At 43.6% G+C, this 26,196-nt stretch overlaps 1 protein-coding gene across 4 annotated transcripts in view; it reads right to left on the bottom strand.

Moving 5' to 3' along the window:
* The window catches only part of POLR3D (RNA polymerase III subunit D), a 79,678-nt gene that overhangs the window by 16,560 nt on the left and 36,922 nt on the right, over nt 1-26,196 (bottom strand). For 3 of the 4 annotated variants that reach the window (XM_029603807.1, XM_029603808.1, XM_029603806.1), the window contains 2 exons: nt 19,701-19,772; nt 38-189 (listed from right to left, as the gene is read on the bottom strand). In XM_029603807.1, the coding sequence (XP_029459667.1) occupies nt 38-189; nt 19,701-19,772 (224 nt within the window). The remainder of the gene's footprint in view (nt 1-37; nt 190-19,700; nt 19,773-26,196) is intronic. The other variant, XM_029603809.1, reaches the window with a different exon arrangement.

The following is a 26,196-nucleotide window of genomic DNA, read 5'->3' on the forward strand; positions in this document are numbered from 1 at the left end:
TGCAGAGCATGAAGAGCTCACATCCCCTCCTCCATACCTCGTTTTTGCATCATTTCTGCTGGCCCTTGCTCAAAGATAGAATGAGACTGAATGACCTCTGGCCTCCCTCTGCCACGGCCCAGTCCATCTCGCTGCCGGTCCCTCTCTCTGTCCTTTTTCTCTTTCTTGATGGATATTTCCTCTTTTGGCCTAGAGAGGCAGATGAGTTGCAAGAAAAAAGATCTTAAAAAATGAGCTTAAATCTACTTATGGTTTTTATTCTTTTGTACAAAGTTACAACATAAAAAATGCCATACTGGGTCATTCCAAAGGTCCATCAAGCCTAGCATCCTTTTTCAGACAGTGGCCACCAATTCACAAGTACCCGACAGTATCCCAAACAGAACCACTCCTTACTCATAATTAGATATGAGCAGTGGTTGTCCCAAGTCTGCATGGCTAATGAGAAATTATTACTTACCTGATAATTTTTTTCCTTAAGGTGGATAGATAGATTAAGGACCAGTGGGTTACGTACCTCTACCAACAGATTGAGACAGAGCAAACTAACATCACAGTATATATAGTCTTGCAGAGACATCAGCCTGCCAGTATTCTCTTCAAAAGCAACTGTAGACAAACTAGCAAAACTCTTGATTAAAAACAGACAACCATTTCTGTACTCAACCAACAAGAAACACTGAACTCAGGCAAGAACATATGCATACTAGTCTAGGGACTGGATGAACACTTCTCCGGAACACATAGCCGCACAGGAGGACCATCACACAATCATTCGGCAGCCAAGGGTGGGAAACTGAATCCATCTATTCACCTTAAGGAAAAGGAAATTCAGGTAATTAGTAACTTCTCATTTCCTAGCATGTGGATAGATGTATTCAGGACCAGTGGGATGTACCCAAGCTACTCCCGATTAGGGTAGGAAGCTGCCCACAATCCACTCAACACCGCACGTGCAAAGGCTGTGTCCTCTCGGGCCTGCACATCCAGACGATAATCCCTGGAAAAAGCGTATAAGGACATTTGCTTGGCAAATATCGACAGGAGACAATCTAACCTCTGCCCATGACATTGCATGTACCCTAGTGGACTAACCTGAGTAGGCAATGGCTTTTCAGCAGCCACATCCAGTGAGCTATTATAGCCCATGAAGCTGGTTAGCCTTGTTTTCCTCCACCATGAGGTACAAACATGTGAACCATCTTTCAGAAATGCTTAGAAACCTCCAGATAACTCACGACATGTCTCTTGACATCCAAGGGATGCAACAGGTGATATTCTCCTGCATCTCTTTCCTTACCCAAGGACAGTAAGGAAATGGACTAATTCAAGTGAAAATCAGAGACCACTTTAGGCAAGAATGAAGGAACAGGACGCAGCTGTATCACTCCTGAAGTCATCTGAAGGAACGGCTCCTGGCAAGACAAGGCCTGCAGCTCAGAAATTCAACATGCAGAACAAATCGCCACCAGAAACACGGTTTTCAAGGTCAGTAACCACAAGAAAGGCTAAGCAGCAGTCAAGAAGTAGCGCCCACCAAGAAATCCAAAATCAGATTAAGACTCCACAAAAGAACGGACGAAAATGTTTCACTCTTCTCAAGAAATGGGCCACATCAGGATAAAACGATAAGGATTCACCATTCACCTAGCCCCTGAAACATGCAAGAGCTGATACCTGTACCTTCAAGGAATTAAGAGCCAACCCTTTAACCCATCTGGCAAAAATGCCAAAATGAGCGGAACTTAACTGAACTAGAAAAACTAACCTCGATCTTCACACCAAGCCTCAAACACTTGCCAAACCTGCACATAAGCTAAGGAAATGGAAAATGTTCAAGCTCGTAGCAAGGTGGCAATCACAGAGAAGAATATCCATGCTTCAACAAGTGAGCCCTCTTGCTTTGTTGAAGGGCAATACAGTAAGATAGAACAGAGTCAGATCTTCATGAAGGACAAGCCCCTGCTGCAACAAATTCCTGTGTGGCGGAAGATGAAAGGAAAATTGGTTCTTACCTGCTAATTTTCATTCTTGAATACTACGGATCAATCCAGATGAGTGGTTTACACATCCTTACCAGTGATGGAGGCAGAAAACTTTGCGGCACTGCTACATAAACGAAAGTGCCACCTGCAGTCCCTCAGTTTTGACCTGTACTCAAGCCAAGATAACTACCTTAAAAACCAATAAACGTTTGGGCGAACAGAGACTTAAGTTGGAGCCCCTGCATACTAGGCTCCCTTGATATAATGCAAAACCTATACCAAACTATGTACACTTCTCAATTGTCTGAGAATATCAGATGCCAGCAGAGTCAGCTCAGGTGTCTCCAGAAGCGAGGAAGTCTTTTGACAGATGGGGAGGGGGTCTCTGGACTGATCCGTGGTACTTCAGAACAAAAGTTAGCAGGCAAGAACCAATATTCCTTTCCTGTTCATACCCCGGATCAGTCCAGACGAGTGGGATGAACCCAAGTACCTCTATTCTGGGCGGGAACGCGAAAGACCGACACTCAATACACTCTCCCCAAATGTAGTCTCTTCTGGAGCCCACACATCTAAGCGGTAATGTTTGGTAAAAGTGTGAAGAGAGACCACGTCACTACACGACAGATCTCCTGCGGAGAAAGCAATTGACACTCCGCCCATGAGGTTGCCTGCGCCCTAGTGGAATGCGCTCGCAATCCCTCCGGTACCAACCGGCCCTTATAGATGTAAGCCAAAGCTATCGTCTTTTTTAACCAGCGAGCAATAGTGCCCTTAGAAGTCTTATTTCCATGGTCAACAATACCCAGTCGGGTTTTTCCAGATCCATTTCTTTCCCCAGATTGTGTTGAAACAGCCACCATGAAAAACTGGACCTGGCATCCTCTGGCAATGGTAAAGGAAGCTGAAATTCTTCAGACAGCAGATTCCATGGGATAACAGAGCCCCCTGCAGAGGATGCATGTGGGCGAAAGCCCATGGTACGAAGTCCAGCACAGAAGCCAATGGACCCAGGACCTGCAGGTAATCCAAAACCTTGGGCACCAACAGGTGCAGAAACCAAAGAACCTGACTCTGCAGCTTGAGGACTCTCTCCAAAGTTAGAAACACTTTCCCCAGTTGGGTATCGAAGCATGCCCCCAGATACTCCAAAGATTGGGTTGGCCTCAGATGACTCTTTGCTAGGTTCGTCACCCAGCCCAATGCCTCCAGAAGCTGAAGTACCTGCTGGAGTGAGCAACCATACTCCACCTCCAACTTCACCTGCATCAGCCAATGGTCCAGGTACGGGTGCACCAGGATACCTTCCTTCCTAAGTGCCGCTGACATTACCACCATCACCTTTGTGAATGTGCATGGTGCCATCACCAACCCAAATGACTTAGTTCAAAACTGGAAATGTTCTCCTAGAACCATTAACCTCAGAAACTTCTGGTGTTTGAGCCGAATGGAGATATGAAGGTAGGCCTCTGAAAAGACAAACGACACCAGAAACTCCCCTTTGTGCACCGCGTCTCCATCCAAAAACACAGCACCCAGAGGGCAGCATTTACCTTCTGCAAATTGAGAATGGGCCGAAAGGTCCCTTCTTTCTTTGGCACCACAGAAACACCGGAACAATGACGCACAGACATTGTAACTGATGTATTGTGTCTCATACAGCAGCGGGAGAATACAAAGGCGTCCGAGTGGCCGAGAAAATGCTAAGGTGTAACCAATTCTTATCACCTCCAGGACGCACTGGTCCGACGTGATTCTGGACCACTCCTCAAAAAGAGAAACAGCCTTCCTCCGATAGCTTCCAGGGAGGAGCGGACCAACCCACCTTCATTGTCCAACTTTGTCTCCACTCCTTCCTTGGGACCCACTGTCCCTCGGGGATCTGTGCTGATTCCAAAAGGGCTGCTGTCTGCCCAAACCCTGTTTCTGCGATGCTGGCACAGGGGTCCTGCCCGCTCAAAATCTCCTAGCCTCTCAAAAATGGGCTCATGGCAGAAAGGGCTTCCTAGGACTCTTCCTGTCCTCTGGCATATTGCCCTTTGACTCTCCCAATTGCTTCACGAGCTGCTCCAAGTCCTCCCCGAAGAGAAACTTCCCTGAAGGGGAGGTTTGACAGCTGGGCTTTAGACCATATGTCTGCTGACCAGTTTCGCAGCCACAGGAGTCTCCACACCTCCACTGCAGAGACCATACTCCTGGCAGAAGTCCAGACCATGTCATACAGACATCGGCCACATAGGCTACCCCTGCTTCTAAATGGGCCACTTGCGCTGTGTCAGCTGCCACCTGCACCCAGGACAAACAGGCTCTCTGCATCAGAATTCCGCACACCGCTGCACGAAGGGTCAAAGCTGAAACTTCAAACAGCCGCTTGAGTAGAATCTCCAGATCCCTATCCTGGACATCCTTGAGGGCCTCTGCTCCCACTACCAGGACGGTTGTCTTTTTGGTAACCAGAAACACAGCTGCATCTACCTTGGCAATTCTCCATGACTCCAAGATCTGTTCCGGCAACCTTCAGGCCTGCCTCGGGAGATTCCCACTCCCGATCCACTAACCTCTTCACCTGCTTTGGCAATGGGAAAGCTGTAGGAGATCCCCGCAATCACTCCAGGAATGAGTTCACATCTTCCTTGTTGGAGTCTTCTTGGGCGGCTTTAATCCCAAGCTGCTCCAGCACCTGGGGGGGGGATCAATGAACCTAGTTTCTCCTTCCAGAACAGCTGGACCACTCACAGGTCATCTCCTTCTGCGATCGGAACCGCATTCGGATCCTGAGCCCCCGGATCCTGCATCGGATCCCCCAAAGTGTCCACTGGATCCTGGTCTGGATCCTGCCTCTGATCTCCCAAGGCACCAACAGGGTTCTTGTCCGGTCCCACCGAACCCCCTATTAGCTGATCAGGGTCATCCATACCGTTTACTAATCATCCTCCTCCAGGGTTCATCCGAGACCCATCATACGCAGGATCCCTCCTGACTCCATTGGCCCTCTAGCCCTTTTGGCCGACCGGGACTTCCTAGGCAAGAGTCTCTTTGCCACTACCTCCTTCCTGGCTAAATAAGCCTTATGAAGAAGTAAAAACCCATGGAAATTGCCTCCAGGTCAGAGGAGGAAGAATCCTGATCCACTACCTCTCGAGCCTTTCCCTGCCCCCAGCAGGATCCTTTCCCACCGGAAGTGTGGGAGGGGAGTCCTGGGCCTCAAATGGCAGCCTGTAGTTCAGCATGTGCTGCCAAAAAGGCCGCTGGCTCCTCTGACCCCCTCCCCCTCGGAGCCTCCAGAACCGTCCCAGCTGCCTGCACCTTCTCGCCACCCCTAGGAGGTCCTGCCGAGGACCCAGCCCCTCCCTCCTCTCGAGGCACAATTACAGCAAAATGAGGCTGCATCGAGGCAAGCTTCCCTCAAACTGCAGCTGCGACAGTTTGCCATGCTGCGCGGGAGCTGGGATGTTGGGGCAGTTAGGCCTGCACGTGCGGTCAGGCCTAAAATTAAACAGTGCCGATGCGATCGCTGCAGCCACCGTCCAGTGCCAAAATTCAGCACTCACCTGGCCCCAAAGGCAGGCAATTCGGCCCGCTCCTTCCTGCCTGTCAGCCCTGCAGAGAACGGCTGCTATTGCCGCTCTCCCTGCTCCAGCTTTTTTTTTTTTTTAATTAAATTAAGAGAGACAGGCACAAAGAAAAACTTGTGGAAAGATCTACTCCCCTGCTTCTGGAGAGCCGCCACTGAGGAGCCAGACCCATCGAGAGTGTGAAGGGCCCAGAGTGGGGGAGAGGGAACCAGGACCCCTGCCTATCCATCCCCTCTGTCACAAAGGGCCAAGACCAGACAGGGATCATTAACCACCCCGCTCCACCAGAAGGATGGCCCACGAAGGAACCTAGTACCTCGGGGGAGCCAAATTTTCTTCTCATCTATATCTTTTTCTTTTAAGAATTCCAGACTGCAAGAGACAGAGAAATACTGAAGGACTGCATGTGGTACAGGAAGGGGGGTTTCTACCAGGCGTCTTCGCAGATCTGCATACAATGGTCTTCTGGGCCAATCTGGTGCCACCAGGAGCACCAACCCCCCATGGCCTTTGATCCTTCAAACTATTCTGCCCAGCATGGGCTACAGGGGAAAGTCATACAGCAGCTTGTCTTCTGGCCAGACCTGAACGAGAGCCCAAGGACTTCAAATCTCTCCAGCAACTGAAGAAATCAAGGAACTTTTGCATTGCAAGAAGTTGCCAGCAGGTCTATAAATGGAAGGCCCCAGTGATCCAGTCAGCTGGAACGCCTCATCCGACAATACCTATTCTCCTGGGTCCAGACTCTCCCTGCTGAGAAAGTCTGCTCTTACATTGTCTTTTCCTGCAATGTATGATGCCGAAATCACCTGAAGATACATTTCCGCTCATTCCATAAGTTAGTCTATCTCCTGCAATACTGCTGGCTCTTGGTTCCTCCCTGCCGATTGATGTAAGCCACCGTCGTGTTGTCAGACATTATTCAGACCGCTCAACCCAGCAGTCTGCTGCTCAACTGCAAGCATGCCAACCAAACCACCCAGGCTTCCAGCCGATTGATGTTCCAGACAGACTCTTCTATATTCCAGCGCCCTTGCTGTGGGAAATTTAGGAGTTATTTTGCTTACGGAAGAATATTGTGCCACAACAGATTAATGAAGCAGAGAAATCACTGATATTATTAATGTAATTATTTGATATAAGGCCTATACATTTTGAGAATAAATATGCTATTTTTCTTAGCCTGCTTGTAACAAAAGATTCTGAGATCAGATATATTAAAGAGCAGTTACTCAGAAGGCTAACTGCACATATCAGAGGAAAACAGTACAGTAGCCTCTTGGCCATACCTAACTGCTTGCTGATGTGACAGACAGTTGGGATCTCAAAGAATACATGGGAGTGGCCCAGAGAAGAAACTAGAGGAAAGATCAGAAGAATTAACTTAAAAAGAGCAACATGTGACAAGCTGCTTGAAATCGGAAGAACAGCAGCTCAGAAGAATAGCTTTGGACATTAACAGTAGTTAATGAAGTGCCTGATGAACTGTTGCTGATTTCTCAGCATGCTGTGTTCCCAGATCTACAAAGATATATAGACTCACATTGGGAACTATGAGGGGAAGTATTTTTGTGAATTTTCTTTTCTGCAAATTCTAGTCTTGTATGCTTTTATTGCTTATTCTCAGACTTATAAGTAAAACTTCTATACTTATAAATAAGTGTGTTGTGTAATCTATGACAAAATCACCAATTTTCCTATCCACTACACTTGCGCTGTTAGTTTCTGACAGCAGGTTCTCCAACCTTGGAGGCTCGCTTCTGTCATGAGTATCAACCGCTCCGGCAATGTCAGGGAAACTCCCTCTCTCAGATCTGCTTGCAACCACCACTGGAGGTGAGAGCAGACTTCCATCGGCAGGTGGAGCCGAATCAAAAAGTCCTGAGATTGCGGGTTCCAATGAAACAGCAGGGAGTGCTGAAGTGGACACATATGCACCCTCGCCCAAGGCACCACTTCCAGGGTTACTGCCATCATCCTAAGTACCTGTAAATAGGACCACACTGTTGGGCATATAATGTTCACCAAGAGACGCACCTGAGGCATCAACTTCTGAATGCGAGCTTCTGGCAGAAAAACTTTGCCCTGCATCATGTCAAATCGCACATCCAGATACTCCAATAACTGAGATGGCTGAAGACTGCTCTTGGCTAGGTTCACAACCCAACCAAGCTCCTGTAACAGAGAGATCACCTTGCGGGTCAAACGGCTCTCTTCCAGAGACTTGGCTTGAATCAACCATTCGTGTACTAGGATTCCATCCTCTCTCAGTTCTGCCACCACCACCACCATAATCTTGGAAAAAGTTCTGTGAGCGGTGGACAGACCAAAAGGCAGCACCCAAAACTGATAATGGCAGCCCAACACCACAAAACACATACAACATTGGTGCTCCAATCTGATAGGAATATGGAGGTAAGCCTCCAGCAAATCCAAGGAAGTCAGAAATTCCTCCAACTGCACAGTCATTATCACCGAGTACAATGTTTCCATACAAAAATGAGAGTCACCCACAAACAACGGTTGACCCCTTTGAGATTCAGGGTGGGACGAAAGGAGCCCTCCTTCTTGGGCACAATGAAATAAATGGAATATCAACCCATATTTTCTTGAGACATGGGTACTGGAACCACAGCCCTCAGACTGAAAAGCCTTGACATTATATACTCCACCGCCTGCTTCTTCTGCAGAGAGTGGCAGGGAGACACCATGAACATGCCCGAGGAACACTGCAAAATTCCAGCGCATATCCTTCTCGTATTACTTCCAGGATCCACTGATCCAATGCGATCTCAACCCACCTCTGATAAAAGAGAGGCATCCCCTTATCTCCTGTTCCTGGGGGTGAGTCAGCAAATCTTCATTGGGAGGGTCAGGAGGTTGCTGTACCTGAGCCCCCACCTAGGCTGTCTGGGACGAAAGGACTGAGATCTGCCAAAAGGCAGAGTACTCCGAAAGGTCGAGTACTCCAAAAGGTCGTCCCTCTGTAGGGATGAAAACTCTTGAAACCTTTGAGATGACTCCTCATATCAAAGGGGCACAGCAACTACTTCTTATCCTCCAGCAACAGAGGAACCAGAGATTCACCCCATTTACTGGCCAGCTTCAACTCGCTCACAAACAAGTTCAAGCCTTTAAAAGGAAATTTTGTAAGGTTTGCCTTAGATGCCACATTGGCCAACCAATTCCTCAACCATAACTGGCATCTGGCCGCTATTAACAAAGCCACTCTTCTGTCTGATGTCTGGACCAAATTGCAGCCCATATCTGCTAAGGCGGTGGCGGGTTCCATAACTGCCCTGAAAGATACTCGAGTCATCAACCTCCTGAGAGAGAAGCAAATAAGAGCAAGCCACCAAGGAACAACAGGAAGCTATCTGCAAAGTCATTGCCACTGCTTCAAATGATTGCTTAAGGATGCACTCAAGTCTCCTATCATGCGCGTCCTTCAAGGCCATTCCTCCCTCCATAGGGATAGTCTGCCATTTAGAGACAGCACAGACCAGTGCATCCACTTTCAGGAAATGCTGACACACACTTGCCACTAGATCCAGGGGGTACAAACCTTCCAAGGTCCAACCACCTTTAAAATTTGCCTCCAGGGTTTTCCATTCAAGATCAATCAATTCTTGAATGGCCTCCATAACTGGGAAAACAAGAGGCTTTATGCAAAGAGACCAAAATGGGATTTTTCTTTGGCTCAGACATGGAATCTGTTCCAGGAACTCCCAGCATCCAGGAACTCCCAGCATGCTCAATGTCTGGGAAATCAGGGGCGGCAATTCATCTCTATGAAATAACCATAACAGTCTTATACGGGTTTTAATCCCAGAGGAATTTCCCCATCCTCCAGAGTGTCAGGATCTGACTCATCATCAGTGCCCTCCGGATTTCTGTCAGGAACACTTGAAGCTCAAGGAATACTTTGGCGCTTAAATGTAGTACCAGAAAAGGGCGTGGCCACCGTCTGAGAAACTGACCTGTCAGGATTGGATGGGGCTGAGGACTGTGCCTGAAGAAAGGATTGCAATCCTTGAAAGAATTCTACCCAAGAAAAGGCAGAAGGATCCATCCCAAAATCAGGAGGCACTTATGCGGTGCCCACTGAGCTGCCGTCCCCTGCTGAAGAACCAGTCAAGGGAGTTCCATTATCAGGCGTTTCTCCTGACATATCTTTAGATTTAGATGAGATTAAGGGTAAAGATGTGAGATGGCTCGGGCATTCAGGTTAAGCAGCATCCGGCTTGGATGTGCGCTTATCCTGTGCGCACAAATTGGGCATACGTTTGTGTACGCTTAAGTTGAGGCACCTAGCCTTGGAGATATAGATATATATATATATATATATATATATATATCGATAGATAGATATATCTATATCTCTCTCTCTCACTCTCTCTATATATATCTATCTATCTATATCTATATCTCCAAGGCAAGGTGCTTAAGTTGAGGTACCTAGCATTGGAGATATATATAGATAGGTATCTATAATCTCTCTATATATATATATATCTCCAAGGCTAGGTGCCTCAACTTAAGCGTACACAAACATATGCCCAATTTGTGTGCACAGGATAAGCGCACATCCAAGCCGGATGCTGCTTAACCTGAATGCCCAAGCCAACTCTCAACTAAGCATCCAAAACCTGGATGCATACCAAAACACACCGCTGAACAGACGTCCAATAGAGGGCAGCCAAATTCATAGGCCTACCACATAGCGCGCAGTAGAAAAGTCTCGGAGTGGGTTCCAGCCAAAAGGGACTGCTCAGCCTGCTGGGCTGCCCCCTTCCCTGAACCTCCCTCAGGGCAGGATGAACGTCGGAACAGCACACCGAGCTCAGAGACCGGGGAATCCCTGGAATAACCCTCCTTCACTGTCTCTGTAAGGTATCTTTTTTATTTTAACATTTTCTCTTTATTATAATAATAATTTGACAAAAACAAACTTGTCAATAGTTAAGGATATTAGTATAGAGATAAGATACAAGCAAAATATTAAAGAAATAAATCAGTACATTATCCTAAGTACCAAGCAATTAGGGGAGCCAAGATTCTAAAGAGCATATCAATACAAAACAGAAGAAAATTAGGCAATTAAGGAGGGATAGCCTCGGCATTTATACAATTGTGATAACTATTTAGTTGGCTATATTTCCTGATGAAGGAGGAGAATCTAAAAAGAACTTCAATTGAGCTGGATCAAAATATATATATTTAACATTATTAATTTTCGTAATACATTTACATGGATATCGTTTTGTGATCTGAGCTCCTATTTGTCTAGCTTGATGACAGAACTAGAAACTCCTCTCTCCTCTGCTGAGTAGTCCTTACTATATCCAGGAAAATCCACAATTTGTGACCATAATATGGAACTTGTCTGTTACGAAGAAATAACTTGAGAACCAAGTCTCTATCAGATGGAAAAATAAACGACCAATAAATGTCCCACGCTTTTCAACTTGTTCTTCTCCCGAAGATTCCAGGAAAGCAGATAAATCAACAATGGGAGGTGCAGAATCCAATGGTTGAAAAGATTATATCTTTTGATAAAAGAGATAAGTACATTTTAGCAAGAGGAGGCAATGCATCCGATGAAATTTTCAAAATCTCTTGGAGATATTTTTTTTAAATTGGTCCCGAGGGGAAACAAAGAACTTGAGGAAAATTCAGAACTCTCAGGTTCAAATATCTCATAGCATTTTCAATATTCTCAAGTCTCTTTAAATGAAAGATATCTCCCTGTATTAATCTGGACTGTACCTTCTGGATTTGGGTCACTCTCTGCTCCATATTCTCTAACTTAGTAGCATGTGAGGCAATCAAAAGTTCTGAGGATTGTATATGATTATTTATGTCCACAGTTAAAGAAATTAAAGAAGAAATGGATTTTTCCACAGTTATTATAGCAGACCACACTGAATCTAGTGTGATAACAGAAGGCTTAGTCAAATTAGCTTTGCAAATAGAGCCAACCGTATCTAAACTGCTAGCAATTACCACACCACTGTGGCCACCAAGCAAGTTCCCCTTCCCTTGTGGGATTAGACGCCATAGCAGACAAACCATGGCTTCCTGAGTCCGAAACTGAAGTATGTTGAACCGGCAACTGAAGTAAAGTAGTTGGAATTTCACTTACTTCAGATATTCCAACTCGAACAGAGGGATTCGCCCTGCAACCTCCAGAGTTGACTGCTCTGTGCCCAGGAGTTCCACCAGTTGGTCCAATCCAAGGGTTGGGTCGCAGAAGGGGAGGGAGGGAGTTATCAGCGCTCCAGGACTCAACGATGTTTGCGAATCAAGTGACGCCGACATATGCTCCATGCCGGCAGTCACAGCGTTTCTTGCACCTGAAGTTCAGCCAGGGTCAGCGATGAAGCAGCCCTCCATTCTCTGCTGGATCAGGCCGACTGGGGAAACTGGGGCTACCTCCCTCAGTCTACCCTTACACTTAGTGTGAGGCGTAATTGCTGGTAGCAGCCAAAGAAGAAAAGAACCGTGCAAAGCGGAGCTGATCAAACACGTCCCTCCTTGAGGATGCCATCTTAGTCCCCTTATCTTTAATTTAAAAAAAAAAAAAAAAAAAAAAACCACCCTTACCCGAGCTCAGCCCTTCCCAGCTGCGTACAGACACAGTCTCCGGCTGGAGAGGGAGAGGGCATTTCCTGTCACCCCCATGCTTAGCTTCTGCACCTGCTGCCTTTAAGCTGTATAATCAGCTAAGTCCACGCCAACTGAAAAACCAGATACCAGGACCAAGGCACACATCTGAGGGACCATGGAAATCACCTTAGAAATTCTCAACTGGGGGAGGGACCATTTGGTATCACCACAGAAGAGCAGGACAAATTAATTTTCCTTTTATTTCTCCTTCCAAAATTTGAAGCAATCCTCAGTAGGGAGATGCATGTCCACCATCTGCTGAAGACGGAGAATACTGGCAGGCTGATGTCACTCTAGGACTATAAATACTGTGACGTCACTTTGCTCCATCTCCATGTAGAGGTACATAACCCACTAGTCCTGAATCCACCTATCTTCATGCTAGGAAATCGTGGTTTATGGACTTTTCCTCCAGAAATTTGCCAGAACCCTTTCTAAGCCCAGCTATGCTAACTGCTTTCACCATATCCTCTAGCAAAAAATTCCACATTTAACTGAGTACCAAGTGAAAATATTTTCTCTGATTTTTTTTTTCTAATTAAAACTTTTGTTGAAGACAGTGCAAATCAACAACAAAAATCGGCCAGTTTCGAACCTCCCCTTCCTATCCAAAATAATGGAAAGAATCATCAACAAACAACTCACCGAATACCTAGACGAACATCAATTACTCTTCCCATCACAATATGGATTCAGAAAGCACCGCAGCACGGAAACGCTCCTCCTATCACTATCAGAATCACTCTTAAAAGCCCTAGACTCTGGCCATGCATACATTCTCGCCCTTCTAGATATATCTGCCGCCTTTGACACTGTAAATCACAACACACTCACACGCCTCACTAAAATAGGTATCACCGGCACAGCACTACTCTGGTTCCAATCCTACCTTATCAATAGGACTTACAGTGTTAAAAGTGGACGATGTGAATCTAAACCTAGAAGCCTCACACAAGGAGTACCCCAAGGATCTGCACTTTCATCAACGCTGTTTAATATTTATCTCACACCACTATGCCGCCTACTATCAAAACTGGGTTTTCAACACTTCATTTACGCAGATGATGTGCAGATTCTCATACCTATCAACAGCTCTCTCTCCAATGCCCTGAACACTTGGAATGCGGCCCTCACTGAAATAAAAAAAAAAAAACTTCTCACCGACAACTTTCTGGCTATCAACACCAACAAGACTGAACTTCTCATCATATCACCTGCAAACAACTCCACACTGAACACAACAGTCCTACCCCAAGGCTGCCCTCCTACTGCACAAGTCCGCAGCCTTGGCATTATCATAGACAACAATTTTACGTTTAAAAAATTCATCGCTGACACTGTAAAAAAATGGATTTTTTAAGCTACACATGCTGAAGCCTATCAAACCTCTATTACACCCACACGACTTCCGCACAGTACTACAAGCTACAATTCTATCAAAGCTTGACTACTGCAACGCATTGCTATTAGGCCTACCAAAAAACACGTTGCAACCATTACAAATGCTACAAAATGCAGCGGCGCACATCATCACCAACACGCACCGCCACGATCACATCACTCCTGCGCTTCAATCTCTTCACTGGCTACCCGTAGCATCCAGGATCATATACAAATCTATTACACTGATACATAAGGCCATCTATAACCAAAACATGCAATGGTTCTCTGAGCACCTGTATTTAAAAAAAACAAACCGTCCAATCAGATCCCAACATCAGGCCAGACTGCCGATCCCTTCTCCTAAACTAACTAAACATGCATCCACTAAAGAACGGTCGCTCATCATAGCAGGAACCAAAATGTGGAACAGTATGCCCACGGAACTGCGCCAGGAACCTTGCCACCAAAAATTTAAACATAACCTAAAAACATGGCTGTTTAGAAAAGCCTTCCATTGAAGGATGGGACTCATGCAAATTACATACTTCGCTGCTCAACCTCCTCTTGATTCCTCCACCCTACCTTGCCTTTCCCTTCCCCCCCGACTCCCTTCTCCACCCCCACCCCATGATTCCCCCTTTCCCTACCCGTTTTATTCCCTAGAAATATCTCCCTACAGGACAGACTTTAAGTTAATTATTTCAATTATCATTGTTTCACATATGTATATGATATTTATACTCCTAGTTTTACTGTTAAATAAGCATTTTGCGTTTTCCACTTATGTTTATTGTAAAGCCTGTGGCTGAATTACTGTTTGCTGTAAACCAAGGTGATGTGCATTACGTGCCGCGGTATATAAAAAAACTATAAATAAACAGAACACATGGAACAAGAAGTACAATGTCTCAGTCCTGTTTTTACCCTTCCATAAGCATATCACCATCCCAGGTGACATCACCCCACCCATAGGGGTATTGCATTCAAAATCTAATCAAAAAGAAAAAGAACATAGTAATACAGCAATACTAGTCATATACAAATCAAGTAAGCAGTACAGGGCAGCACTTTGAATGTAGTCATGAGGATATGCCGACAAACAACAAGTGGAACGTTAAGATAAATAATAGAAATAACAAAAAATAACCACAGTCATGCCAGGCAACGCTAAGCACAGCGCAGTAAGCCTGCATTGTTAAATCATGCATGCCGGATCCCTATGAGAATACACTCCTGTCTCTCTCACCATGAAATGTACGGCATCCAAATTTTAAGGTATTAAACCACAAGGCATGAATCTTGGCTAAACTAACTTTTATGTAGTCTACAGAGAAAAATAGCCAGGGAAGGAGCTATTGGACCTTTCCAAGCAGCAGCAATTTTGCACCTTGTGGCTAGAAATATCTGCTGACAATTTCTGTGCGCAACCTTCCAATTCTGGATTTGATATGTTCAGCAGCGCATGTTTAGGACCTCATGTAGCCTTTACCCCTAAATGCTATGTGCATCCTATCATAAACATGTTGCCAAAAGACCTCTATTATAGGAAACAACCACTAAATATGATAAAAGGATCTCAGTCCTCCACAGCTCCGCCAGCATCTATCATTCCCAGGAGGATATATCTTACACATCCTTTGCCATCTGTTAACAAGTCTCAACCTCATTCATTACATCTACGCTGACGATGTTCAGATTCTGATTCCCATAACAGAATCCATCACCAAAACTCTCTCGCTTTGGAAAAATTGTCTTCAATCTATCAACAATCTCCTCAACAACCTAAATCTGGTCCTCAACTCCGCTAAGACTGAACTACTATTTATCTCCTCCAACCCAGACAACCACCCTCCACAAACACACCACAGTTATCATCTCACCCTCACTCAAGTAAGAGATCTGGGAGTAATCCTTGACAACCGCCTTAACTTAAAGACCATGATCAATTCGACTACCAAAGATTGCTTCCACAGACTACAGGTGTTGAAAAGACTCAAACCCCTCCTTTATTTACACGACTTTAGGACTGTTCTCCAATCCTTAATATTTGCAAAAATAGATTACTGCAGTGCTCTTCTCACTGGCCTTCCCAACTCATCCATCAAACCACTTCAAATGATTCAAAATGCTGCGGCCAGAATTTTAACCAACACCAACCGAAGAGAACATATTACTCCCACTCTCCGAAACCTACACTGGTTACCAATCTACCACAGAATCCTTCACAAATCTCTCACCCTGATACATAAGTCCATCCATAACTATTTTCATCTTGACCTTGAATTCCCTCTCAAACTCCATACTTCCATCAGACCAATTAGAGAAATCCATAAAGGAACGCTACAATCCCCTCCAACCAAAGCTATTCGCCTCGTCTCAACTAGGGTCCGAGCTTTTTCTTTTGCAGGTCCAAACATCTGGAATAGCCTCCCCACAGACCTCAGGCTAGAACCATGCCTACTAACATTAAAAAAAAAACTTAAGACTTGGCTGTTCCAACAAGCCTTCTCGGATCCTTCAGACTCACAATAGACAAACAACCTATTCACGAGCTACGGAACCATGCTACTATTTTGTTGCCTATTATTATGATTATCCTAACTCCTCAGATAATATTGTTTCCTGTTTAATCTGAATCCATTACAACTTTTGTGTTTAAGTTATTGCCCTTCTTGGGCCTTTTATTCTTCTTACTTCTAAGCTGTAAAGCCTCCAAGTTTATAGTCCTTGTTTAATGTAACTTACTGCTCTCTTCTGATTATTTTGTACTGTTCCATTTCTGTTACAAGTTTTCTCTATCCCCCGTTCGATGTAAACCGATCTGATATGGTATTTAACCATGAAGTTCGGTATAGAAAAATGCTAAATAAATAAATAAATCTTTTCTGGCATTAGGTACCCTTGAAATAAAACCTTATAACCATTTTTCAATGTGATAGGTCAGATAGAGCCCTTACTAATATGAAAAAAATGCAAGAACCCATTCATCCTCAGTTAGTGAGATACCAAGATCCTTCTCCCAAGCCATAATATGTTTTGGGAAGGGGGGGGGGCGGTTACAGATTTAATAATCCATAGAGTTTGGATATGGTCCCTTTAATAGTATCCACTTTATCACAATAAGTTTCTAACAGAGATTTCCCCAGGACTATGGAAGCACAAATGTTGATGGAAGTTAAGAAGTGCCTTAATTGGGCAAATGGAAAAAAATCCTTTATCTGCAAACCAAATTTGCAGACCAGCTCGGAAAAGGGTTGCCCCCCTCCAACAAATGCTCTACGCGAGTCAGACCTTTAGCCTGCCAATCTGAAAAGGCACCCTTGGATAAGAACCATGAAAGCTCTGTGATGAAATAGGTGCATTAAGTAAAAATATTGGCATTGGCCCACCAATTTTCCCTGCCAACGAAAGCACAGGCTCAGGGTATTGTTCAATGTGGGTGTGGTAGGATAAGAAGAGATCTCCTTGTTCCTCTCAGTTGCTAAGGTAAAGCTTGTAGAGGCATTGATCCAATAAAGGATTATTCAAATTGTATCCACTGCTTTATCATCACCTTCCTGTTCCAATCAATAATTGCCCGGAGTTGAGAGGCTGCATAATACCAAGCTAAATTGGGAACATTTAATCCACCTCGAACCCCGGGTTGATACATGACACCCCTAGAGACCCTAGGAGATCTGCATTGCCAAATAAAATCAAATATTTTCTGTTGCCAAGATTTCAGTATAGCTGAGGAGATAGCTATCAAAAGAGTCAGAAAAAGATAAAATGAATGTCCTTCCTAGGTTTAATTAACAATTACAATGCACCCCCCCCCCCCCATCCAGGAGAATCCACACTGATCCCATTTTTCTAAATCTTGCTGGATGCTCCTTTCTAAAGGAATATAATTTAATGTGAATAAATCTGCAAGTTTAGCAGAAATGTAAACCTCCAGGTATTTAAGTTAGTTTGGCCCATTTGAAGGGAAACTTCCTGTGAATCAAAGTTACCATAGAGTCAGGGGTAGAGATGTTTAACAATTCTGATTTATCAAGATTGATTCTGAAACCAGAAACCACACTAAATTGCTGCACTTTGTGCATTACTCCGACAGGGAATTAACTGGGTCTGAGAGAGTAAGATGTCATCCACAAAGAGGGATAACTTAGAATGTAAAGAGCCAACCTGAACACCTAGGACATCCACAGCGCCCCGCACAATGGGGTAGATTTTCAAAGGGATACGCGCGTACCCCCCGAAAACCTAACCCAAACCCCCCCCCTGCATGCACCGAGCCTATTTTGCATAGGCTCGGCGGCGTGCGTAAGTCCCGGGGCTTGCATGGAGAGGCGTGCCGGGGGCATGGTGGTTGTGACGCTGTGTTTCAGGGGCGTGGCGCGGGTGACGCAGCGTTTCGGGGGCGGCGCCACGGGCGTGGTTTCGGCCCGGGGGCATGGCCGCGCCCTCCGGAACAGTCCCCGGGTCGGGTGATGGCGCGCCAGCAGCCCGCAGGCGTAAATCCGGCGATAAAGGTAGGGGAGGGGTGGACGAAAGAAAGTTCCCTCCGAGGCCGCTCCGATTTCGGAGCGCCTCGGAGGGAACGGAGGCAGGCTGCGTGGCTCTGCGCACGCAGGCTGCCCAAAATTGGCAGCCTTGCGCACGCCGATCCCGGATTTTAATGGCTACGCGCATATCTATTGAAATCCTGCGTACTCTTGTTCGCGCCTGGTGCGCGAACAAAAGTATGCGTTCGCGCTAAATTATAAAATCTACCCCATTGATTGCAAATGGTCCTTAAAAAAAAAAAAAAAATGCAAAAGCAAGGGGGACAATCAGTGCCCCAACCTAGTGCCTCTTCCAACTAGAAAACTTTGACCATACCCACCACTGACCTTCACAGATGCATGGGGAGCTTTATATACTTAATCCAGTCCATAATGAAACCTCCAAATTGCATCCTCGCTAGAGTTTTAAATAAAAAAAAAAAAAAAAAAAGGCCAATGTTTAATGCTTTTTTCAGCATCAACAATTAGTAACATGGAGGGGATGCCTTCCTTTTGAACCCACCAAATAAGATCTATAATTCTGTGGATATTATTAGCCACTAATCTGGTGGGGACAAATACCATTTGCTCCGTGTGAACCAGCGATGGGATAACCAGATTTAACCTGTCAGCCAGGACTCTGGTTTCGCTATGACCGTTATTCCAACCACATTACTGCTCTCCATTAGCAAACTTCCATCATTAAAGTAAACAAACATCTGGGATAAAGGAGTGACTAAAACAGGCATAGTGCTTATAGTAGCTTGCCAAAAAGCCATCTACTAGCCCTGGAGATTTGCCTGTTCTAAGAGATTTAATAGCTTGAAGTATCTTAACTGTGGAAATTTCTCTATCCAAATGTCCATTGTTCTAAAGTGAGAGCAGGCAAAGTAACCTTAGACAAGTAGAGATCTATGTCTTCTGCACGGATTGCAGAATCTGTGCAGTATAATTGGGAGAAAACTTTGGAAAAGCAGTCTCTGTCTTTAGAGGATGTGACCATAGTACCATCCACAGATTTTATTTTTGCAATATGGTTCTGGGTCATCACTGATTTTAATAGATGGGCAAGATATCACCTAGCTTTGTTACCCCTTTCAAGATATGCCATCAAGCCTAATTCCAGCTGATAGGCAATAGCTCCAGCTTCAAGAACCTGTAGTTCATTCCAAGCTGTGTTTAATTTTTTTAAATATTGCAGGGGATTGAGTAGATTTGTGGAGTGAGGGTAAGGTTGTGATCTTGTGCAATAGATCCGACTTAGTTTTCTCCTGTACCTTCTTTTTATATGAGGCCAAAGAGATCAATCTCCTTCACATGACCACTTTGGAGCATTCCCCTATACAGATAGAGGAAGCAGTCCCCTGACTATTAAGTTGAAAATATTCCAGTAAGGTGGATTTCAGCTGATGGCTTGCTACTGCATCTTGCAATAAGGATTCATTCAGATGCCATTAACGCCTCCCAATATCATAAGCAGGGAAATGAAGATCGAACCAAATTGGAGCATGGTTCGACCACGTAACATTACCAATATCAACATTTGTTATAATATTCATTACCTTTTTATCCACAAGGAAAAAAAATCAATGCGTGAATAGGACCCATGTGGTGTGGAGTAAAAGATGTAGTTTCTAGAAGGAAAATGTTGATGCCATATCAGGTAAATTTAATATGGGCGAATTTACACGTGACTGTCAAACACAATGTCAATCACAAACAAACTTAATGAGAGCCTATAGTTATTGAACCAAAATAACAGTTCAAATTACATCAATATTGTCTACACACCACACCACATTCATACCTTAAAAACATCCATCACCACACAAGATAAAACTTAAGCTTATACATGTACCATCAATACCTGGAAGCAATTAGAACATAAAACATGAGGTTCTTATACTGTCACAAAAATACTACAGTTTAACACCAGTTGGTATACACTGTTACAACTTATTACATCAATAATCAAGGACTAACAATATTTTTTTATCTATTGTGCTAAGTCCCAAAAAAGATACATACAAGTAATAATCAAAAAACCTATACCCTCTGTAAATAATGTGGAAAAATGTACCACTCTTTTCTTGTTCACAACCATCACATAGTGTACGCAATGCTTCACATGATCTTCTTCATATCTAATGTATAGATTCATTCCATATCAATAATGATCAATGGGCCAAAATTGCACTATTACATAGTCTTTTGTGGATATATGTTTTTTCTAGTCAATCACTGTTGTTCAAATGTACATCCTCCAGCAGACAAAATCCAATCTGCCATGTTCCACTCACAATCTCACAGGTCATGAGATGTCTTCCATAGATGGTTAGATATTCTTCCTCCTGTGTTGAACACTAAATAAATGCTCTTCCCAGTGACCACACTGAAGGAATACCTTGCCTTTTCCTACATGGGACCCTCGTTTCGCAGCAACGTCTTAGTCAGGGGAAGCAAGCTATACAGAAAACATAATAGCATGGCATATAAATATATTAATTCTTTCCAAACAAACTCTCAAAAAACAAAAATGAAAACAAACTGACCTGGCGTACCGCCTAATGATCACTTATTTCAGCGACATGCACCAATACCTACAAGTAAATTACAGCTCCATCTAGAAAGTACCTGAAAGCACAAGACACCAATAATGAACCAGATATCTCTGTATAGGGCTCCACCCAATACCTCTTGTTCAAAAAAATGTCAACAAAAAAAAACTATAAATCGGACAAAATTTACCTTCAAATAAACAGATGACCAAATATCATGCTGCAGCATCTATGTTCAGATAAAGCTCTTCCAAACTCCTCTCTTATCTCCACGAATTCAGTCTTCAAAAATTTGCATCAATAATGCAGCCGTTCCATTCCTTAAAACATGGCAAAGTTTGTAACCGCAAATGGCGTGAACCAATGTGACAAACGCAGCCACATACATGCTTAACTAATCAGATGAAACAACCTATTAACTAACTCCAGAAGTTGTTTTTTTAGACATATTAAACTGAGGAATTATTTTGGTTCATATATGGTATCTGATCAGGGGTACATGAAGCTATATAAATCTTCAGCTTGGATACCACCTGATCCCATCCTTTTATTTTGGCTTTCGAAACCTTAATATTACAGGATTTACAATCTTTGGAGGAGGCTCAAGAGAAGGTTAAATTCAATTTATCAAATGATGAGTTTGGGGCCATCAAACAGTTGAGAGACGACTCTTCCATAGTGATCCGCCCAGCAGATAAGGGTGTGCTGTGGTGGTCTTGAACAGTACTCAATATGTTCAGGAAGCCTTGGAACAGTTGAATGATGCACACACCTATGTGGTGTTGGATCATGACCCTACTGTTGAAATTCAGCATACAGTTAAAGGTATTCTGAACCAGGATTTGGAGGCCCACATCCTTACTAGTAAAGAATTTATATATTTAAATCAGACATCCTATTGAAACTTATTTTTATACGGTACCAAAGATACATAAACTTGTTGCCCCCCCTGGTTGACCTAAAGTAGCAGGGATAGGTTCAGTGGGTGAACCAATTGCTAAATTTATTGATAGTATGCTTTAACACCTAGTAGTTAAGTCTCCTTATGTTAGAGATTCTACTGACTTCATTGTAGCATTGAATTCGGTTAAGGATGTTTCTCGGGTGGGGCTGTTAAGTCACGGCTGATATAACATCTTTATACACAAGCATCCCACAAGATCAAGCAGTTACCATGATTTCCGATGCTTTTGGTAGTTTGGAGGTACCTGATAGTAGACATAGGGTGTTGATGCAATTGTCAGAATTGGTTATTAGAGTTATTGTTTTTTGGTTCTGTTTATTATAATCAAATCAGAGGCATCCCCATGTGTTCCCCATTGGCTCCTTAAGTGGCTGGTCTTTATGTGGCTCAATTTGAGGCTCTATTTATGCTTTGCGTTTTTTTCATCTGGTGAGTTTTTGGAGGTGTTATATTGTTGATCTGTTTTCTCTGTGAATTAATGATTTGGAGGTATTGTCAGAAATCATGAGTTACATCATGTGATCAAAATTTGGAATTCACTTTCCAAATCCATAGATCTCAGATTACTTTTTTTGGACATGGTGGTGCATAAGGTAGAAAAAAAGAAGAGCTTAATATTTCTCCATCTGATTACGCATGTATCCAAAACAAGGAAAAATGGAAAAAAATTCTCTCTCGCTCAGCACCATTCAAAACCACACACACAATACTACAGAATGTATCTATACCGCATCAGCAAGCCTGACGACGTGCTTCCCTGCTATTTTGTAAACGGGATATATATATATCCCGCTGGTCCAACATTCTGTTGGACTAGCGGGATGACACATATGTCCATAGGAAGCCTACTGATAGAAATACCCTTCTACATTTCCAGAGTTTCCATCCCTGGAAACTCAAGGAGAACATACCATTTGGACAATTTTTAAGATACAGACAGTTGTGTTTGTCTCCCAACAGGTATAGGCAGTGTTCTAAAGAATTCTCTCAGATTTATAGATCGTGGATATCCATACAGCAATGTCAGGAGAGCCTTTAAGCAGGGCCTATGCGCTAACTGGGATAACCTTTTGATTAAAGATGAAAAAGAGCCTCTCTCTAGGATCGCATGTTCCTTGCCTTTTTCATCTAGGATGCCATAAATGAAATATATAATTCAGCTACATTGGCCAGTATTGAAGACGTTGCCAGGTTTTAAGGATGGTCCAATCTTTGCGGTTAAAAGAGGCAAGAACTTAAGAAATAGATTGGTGAGGCATTGGTTTGTACAGTTAGTTCATCCCACCCAGATAGGCCAACACTGCTATGGGCAATGCTCAGTGTATTCTAATATATTGTCCATATGAAGTTAAAATATCCCTATGTTTTACCAGGATCTCTCTCATGCTCTGCTCAACAGATGGTGTATGCTATTGTATGCCCTTGCTCATTGAAATATATTGGCCAAACTATGGAGGACAGTGCGTCAACGCATTATTGAGCACAAGAGTTGTATCCGCACAGTTAGAGAGAATGCCCCATTGGTGTCCCACTGGCTGAAGGCCCAGCACACTATAGAAGACAAGTTTTTTGTTGTCAAACAATGTCATAACACATTAGGAGGTGATATCTCACAGTTATTAAAACAGCGGGAGCTGCGGTATATTTTTGAATGGCAGACATTATTCCCTATGGGATTAAATGGAGAGGTTGAATGGTCAGTGTTTATATAAGATCAAAGGATAATTTGTACTGATATATGCAACAGTGGACTCATGATACACAGATATGGAAACTATTTAGTGTGAGTGCCATAGTATTTATTTATTTAAAAACTTTTATATACCGGTATTAGTAGGGGACATCATACCGGTTTACATTCGAACAATTAGGCTGGAAAATACATGTTAACAGGGAATAGGAACTGGGAGGGGGGTAACAAAGTGCAGCGTGGAAATATAGATTAACAAAAACAACAAGGTCCTTAACATAAGGAATGTATAATCACCATGTAGTGGCGCATGGGATGACAAGATGGGGGAAGATCTATTCTGGATAGGCTCGTTTAAATAACAAAGTTTTTAACTTCTTTTTTAATTTGATCACAGATGGTTCAAGGCGCAGGTTAGGGGGCAGGGAGTTTCAGAGAGCGGGGCCAGCAATTGAGAGGGCACGGTCGTGTGTAGAGGAGAGATGAGCTATTTTCAGTGAGGGTACAAGTAGGATGCCTTTGTTGGCGGTTCTGGCAGGTCGGGTAGACTGGGGAGCATTAAAAGGAATGTCAAGCCATTTGGAGTTGGGGGTGTGAATGGATTTATGTACTATGGTCAGAGTTTTTTAGTGAATGCGGGAGAGTATGGGGAGCCAGTGTAGATCTCTGAGGATGGGAGTGATATGTTCATGTTTACGGGTATTTGCGATGAGTCTTGCTGTAGCATTTTGTAACATTTGTAGTGGTTTTATCGTGGAGTGGGGGAGCCCTAGGAAGAGACCGTTACAGTAGTCCAATTTGGAAGAGATGGTGGCTTGGATCACTGTGCGGAAGTCTTGGGTGTATAGTAGTGGTCTGAGTTTGTTTTTTTTTAAGTACGTTGAGTTTGAAAAAACCTACTTTAAGAATGGAATTAACGTAATTCTTCATGCTTAATTGGTGATCAAGGAGAACGCCAAGGTCCTTTACAAATGGTTGCGCTGTAAGGTGGTTAAGCTTGAGGTCGTTAGACAGTGGGGGGGGGGGAATGGACGAGTGGGAGGAGATAAGTAGGAGTTCAGTTTTATTCGTATTGAGAGGAAGGTGGAGTTTGGTGAGCAGGGGAGTTGATAGCTGCGAGGCAGTTTTCCCAGTGCTCTAGGGCATCAGAGATGGAGTTGTGGATAAGAATGATGATCTGGACATCATCAGCGTAGAGATAGAACTTAAGTATATTGCCGATATGCTGCAAGTAGTGGAGGCAGGTTTGGGGACATGAGATTTATTAGAAACCGTGGTAAGGAAGGTACTGGGAAAAAGGATTTGGTGTGTTTTTGTTGTTCATCGGGGTGAGTGAGAATTTGGTTAGCGGCATGTGTCGTCTTTTAGGTTGTGTTTGTGGGGTTTGGTGTTGATGAGTGTATTATATGGATGGTGATGGTTTTTTGTTGTTTTTTTTGAGACTGTAGGTTGAGTGGGTGTGTTTTTCTGTTTGGTCATGGTAGTGATTTTTTGTTTTTCTATTATGACATTTATGTTTGGTAACATCCTTTGTTGATAGCTGGGGCCGCCTTTACGTTGGTTTTGGGTAGTTAACAGGTTGTTTCATCGGATTGGTTAAGCATGTACGTGGCAGTGTTTGTCTTGTCGGTTCACGTCATTTGCGGTTACAAACTCCGCCATGTTTTAATGAGTGGAGTGGCTGCATTATATACGAAAATTTTTGAAGACTGAATTCGTTGAGATAAGAGAGGAGTTTGGAAGAGCTTTATATGAACATAGATGCTGCGGCATGATATTTGGTCATCTGTTTATTTGAAGATAAGTTTTGTCCGTTGATATAGTTTTTTGTCTCAAGAAGCAAAGTGGAAGTCTATCTAAAGTAGCCATGGATGTGAAAAAAAACAAAACAAAAGCAATACCGATGCCTTGGAAAGTAAATTTATTGGATACAATAATGCAGACGAGTTTCGCCCTTTTGGCTGCATCAGGGGCTTATCATTGCATACTCAAATGTGTCCACAAGCACACTTGGATAATGATGTAAATTTCAGCTGTTTACAATGATATGTTTTCACTTTTAATCTGTTGTCCTGTTGGATTATTCAAGGGTACTTCACTCAGCGATATTTTCTTTCAGTGTAACCAAACACAGAGGCGGCCGTTTCTTGTATGTGATCGAAATCGCACCACCTCAGTGTATGGTTATACTAAAAGAGAATATCGCTGAGTGAAGTACCCTTGAATATCCAGAGATATCGGATTAATTGTTGGCGTCTTGTGCTTTCAGGTACTTTCTAGATGGAGCTGTAATTTACTTGTAGGCATTGGTGCGTGTCACTAAAATAAGTGATCATTAAGCGGTACGCCAGGTCAGTTTATTGTTGGTTTTCACGTTTTATTTTCATTTTTTGAGAGTTTCGAAAGTATGAATATATTTATATGCCATGTTATGTTTTCTATATAGTTTATGCTTCCCCTGATGAAGCCGTTGCAGCGAAACAAGGGTCCCATGTAGGGAAAGGTGAGTATTTCGTTCAGTGTGGTCACTGGGAAGAGCACTTATTTAGAGTGTCCATCACAGGAGGAAAGAATATCTAACCATCTATGGAAGACATCTCATCACCTGTGAGATCGTGAGTGGAACATGGCAGATTGGATTTTATCTGCTGGAGGACGTACATTTGATCAACAGTGATTGTGGCTATATATGTTTTTTCTAGTCAAAAGACCATGTAGTATTGCAATTTTGGCCCATTGATCATTATTGGCAATATGGAATGAATCTATACATTAGATATGAAGAACATCATGTGAAGCATTGGGTACGCTATGCGATGGTTGTGAACAAGAAAAGAGTGGTACAT

The sequence above is a fragment of the Rhinatrema bivittatum genome, chromosome 5 (genome assembly GCF_901001135.1).
Source record: "Rhinatrema bivittatum chromosome 5, aRhiBiv1.1, whole genome shotgun sequence".
NCBI classification, from domain to species: domain Eukaryota; kingdom Metazoa; phylum Chordata; class Amphibia; order Gymnophiona; family Rhinatrematidae; genus Rhinatrema; species Rhinatrema bivittatum.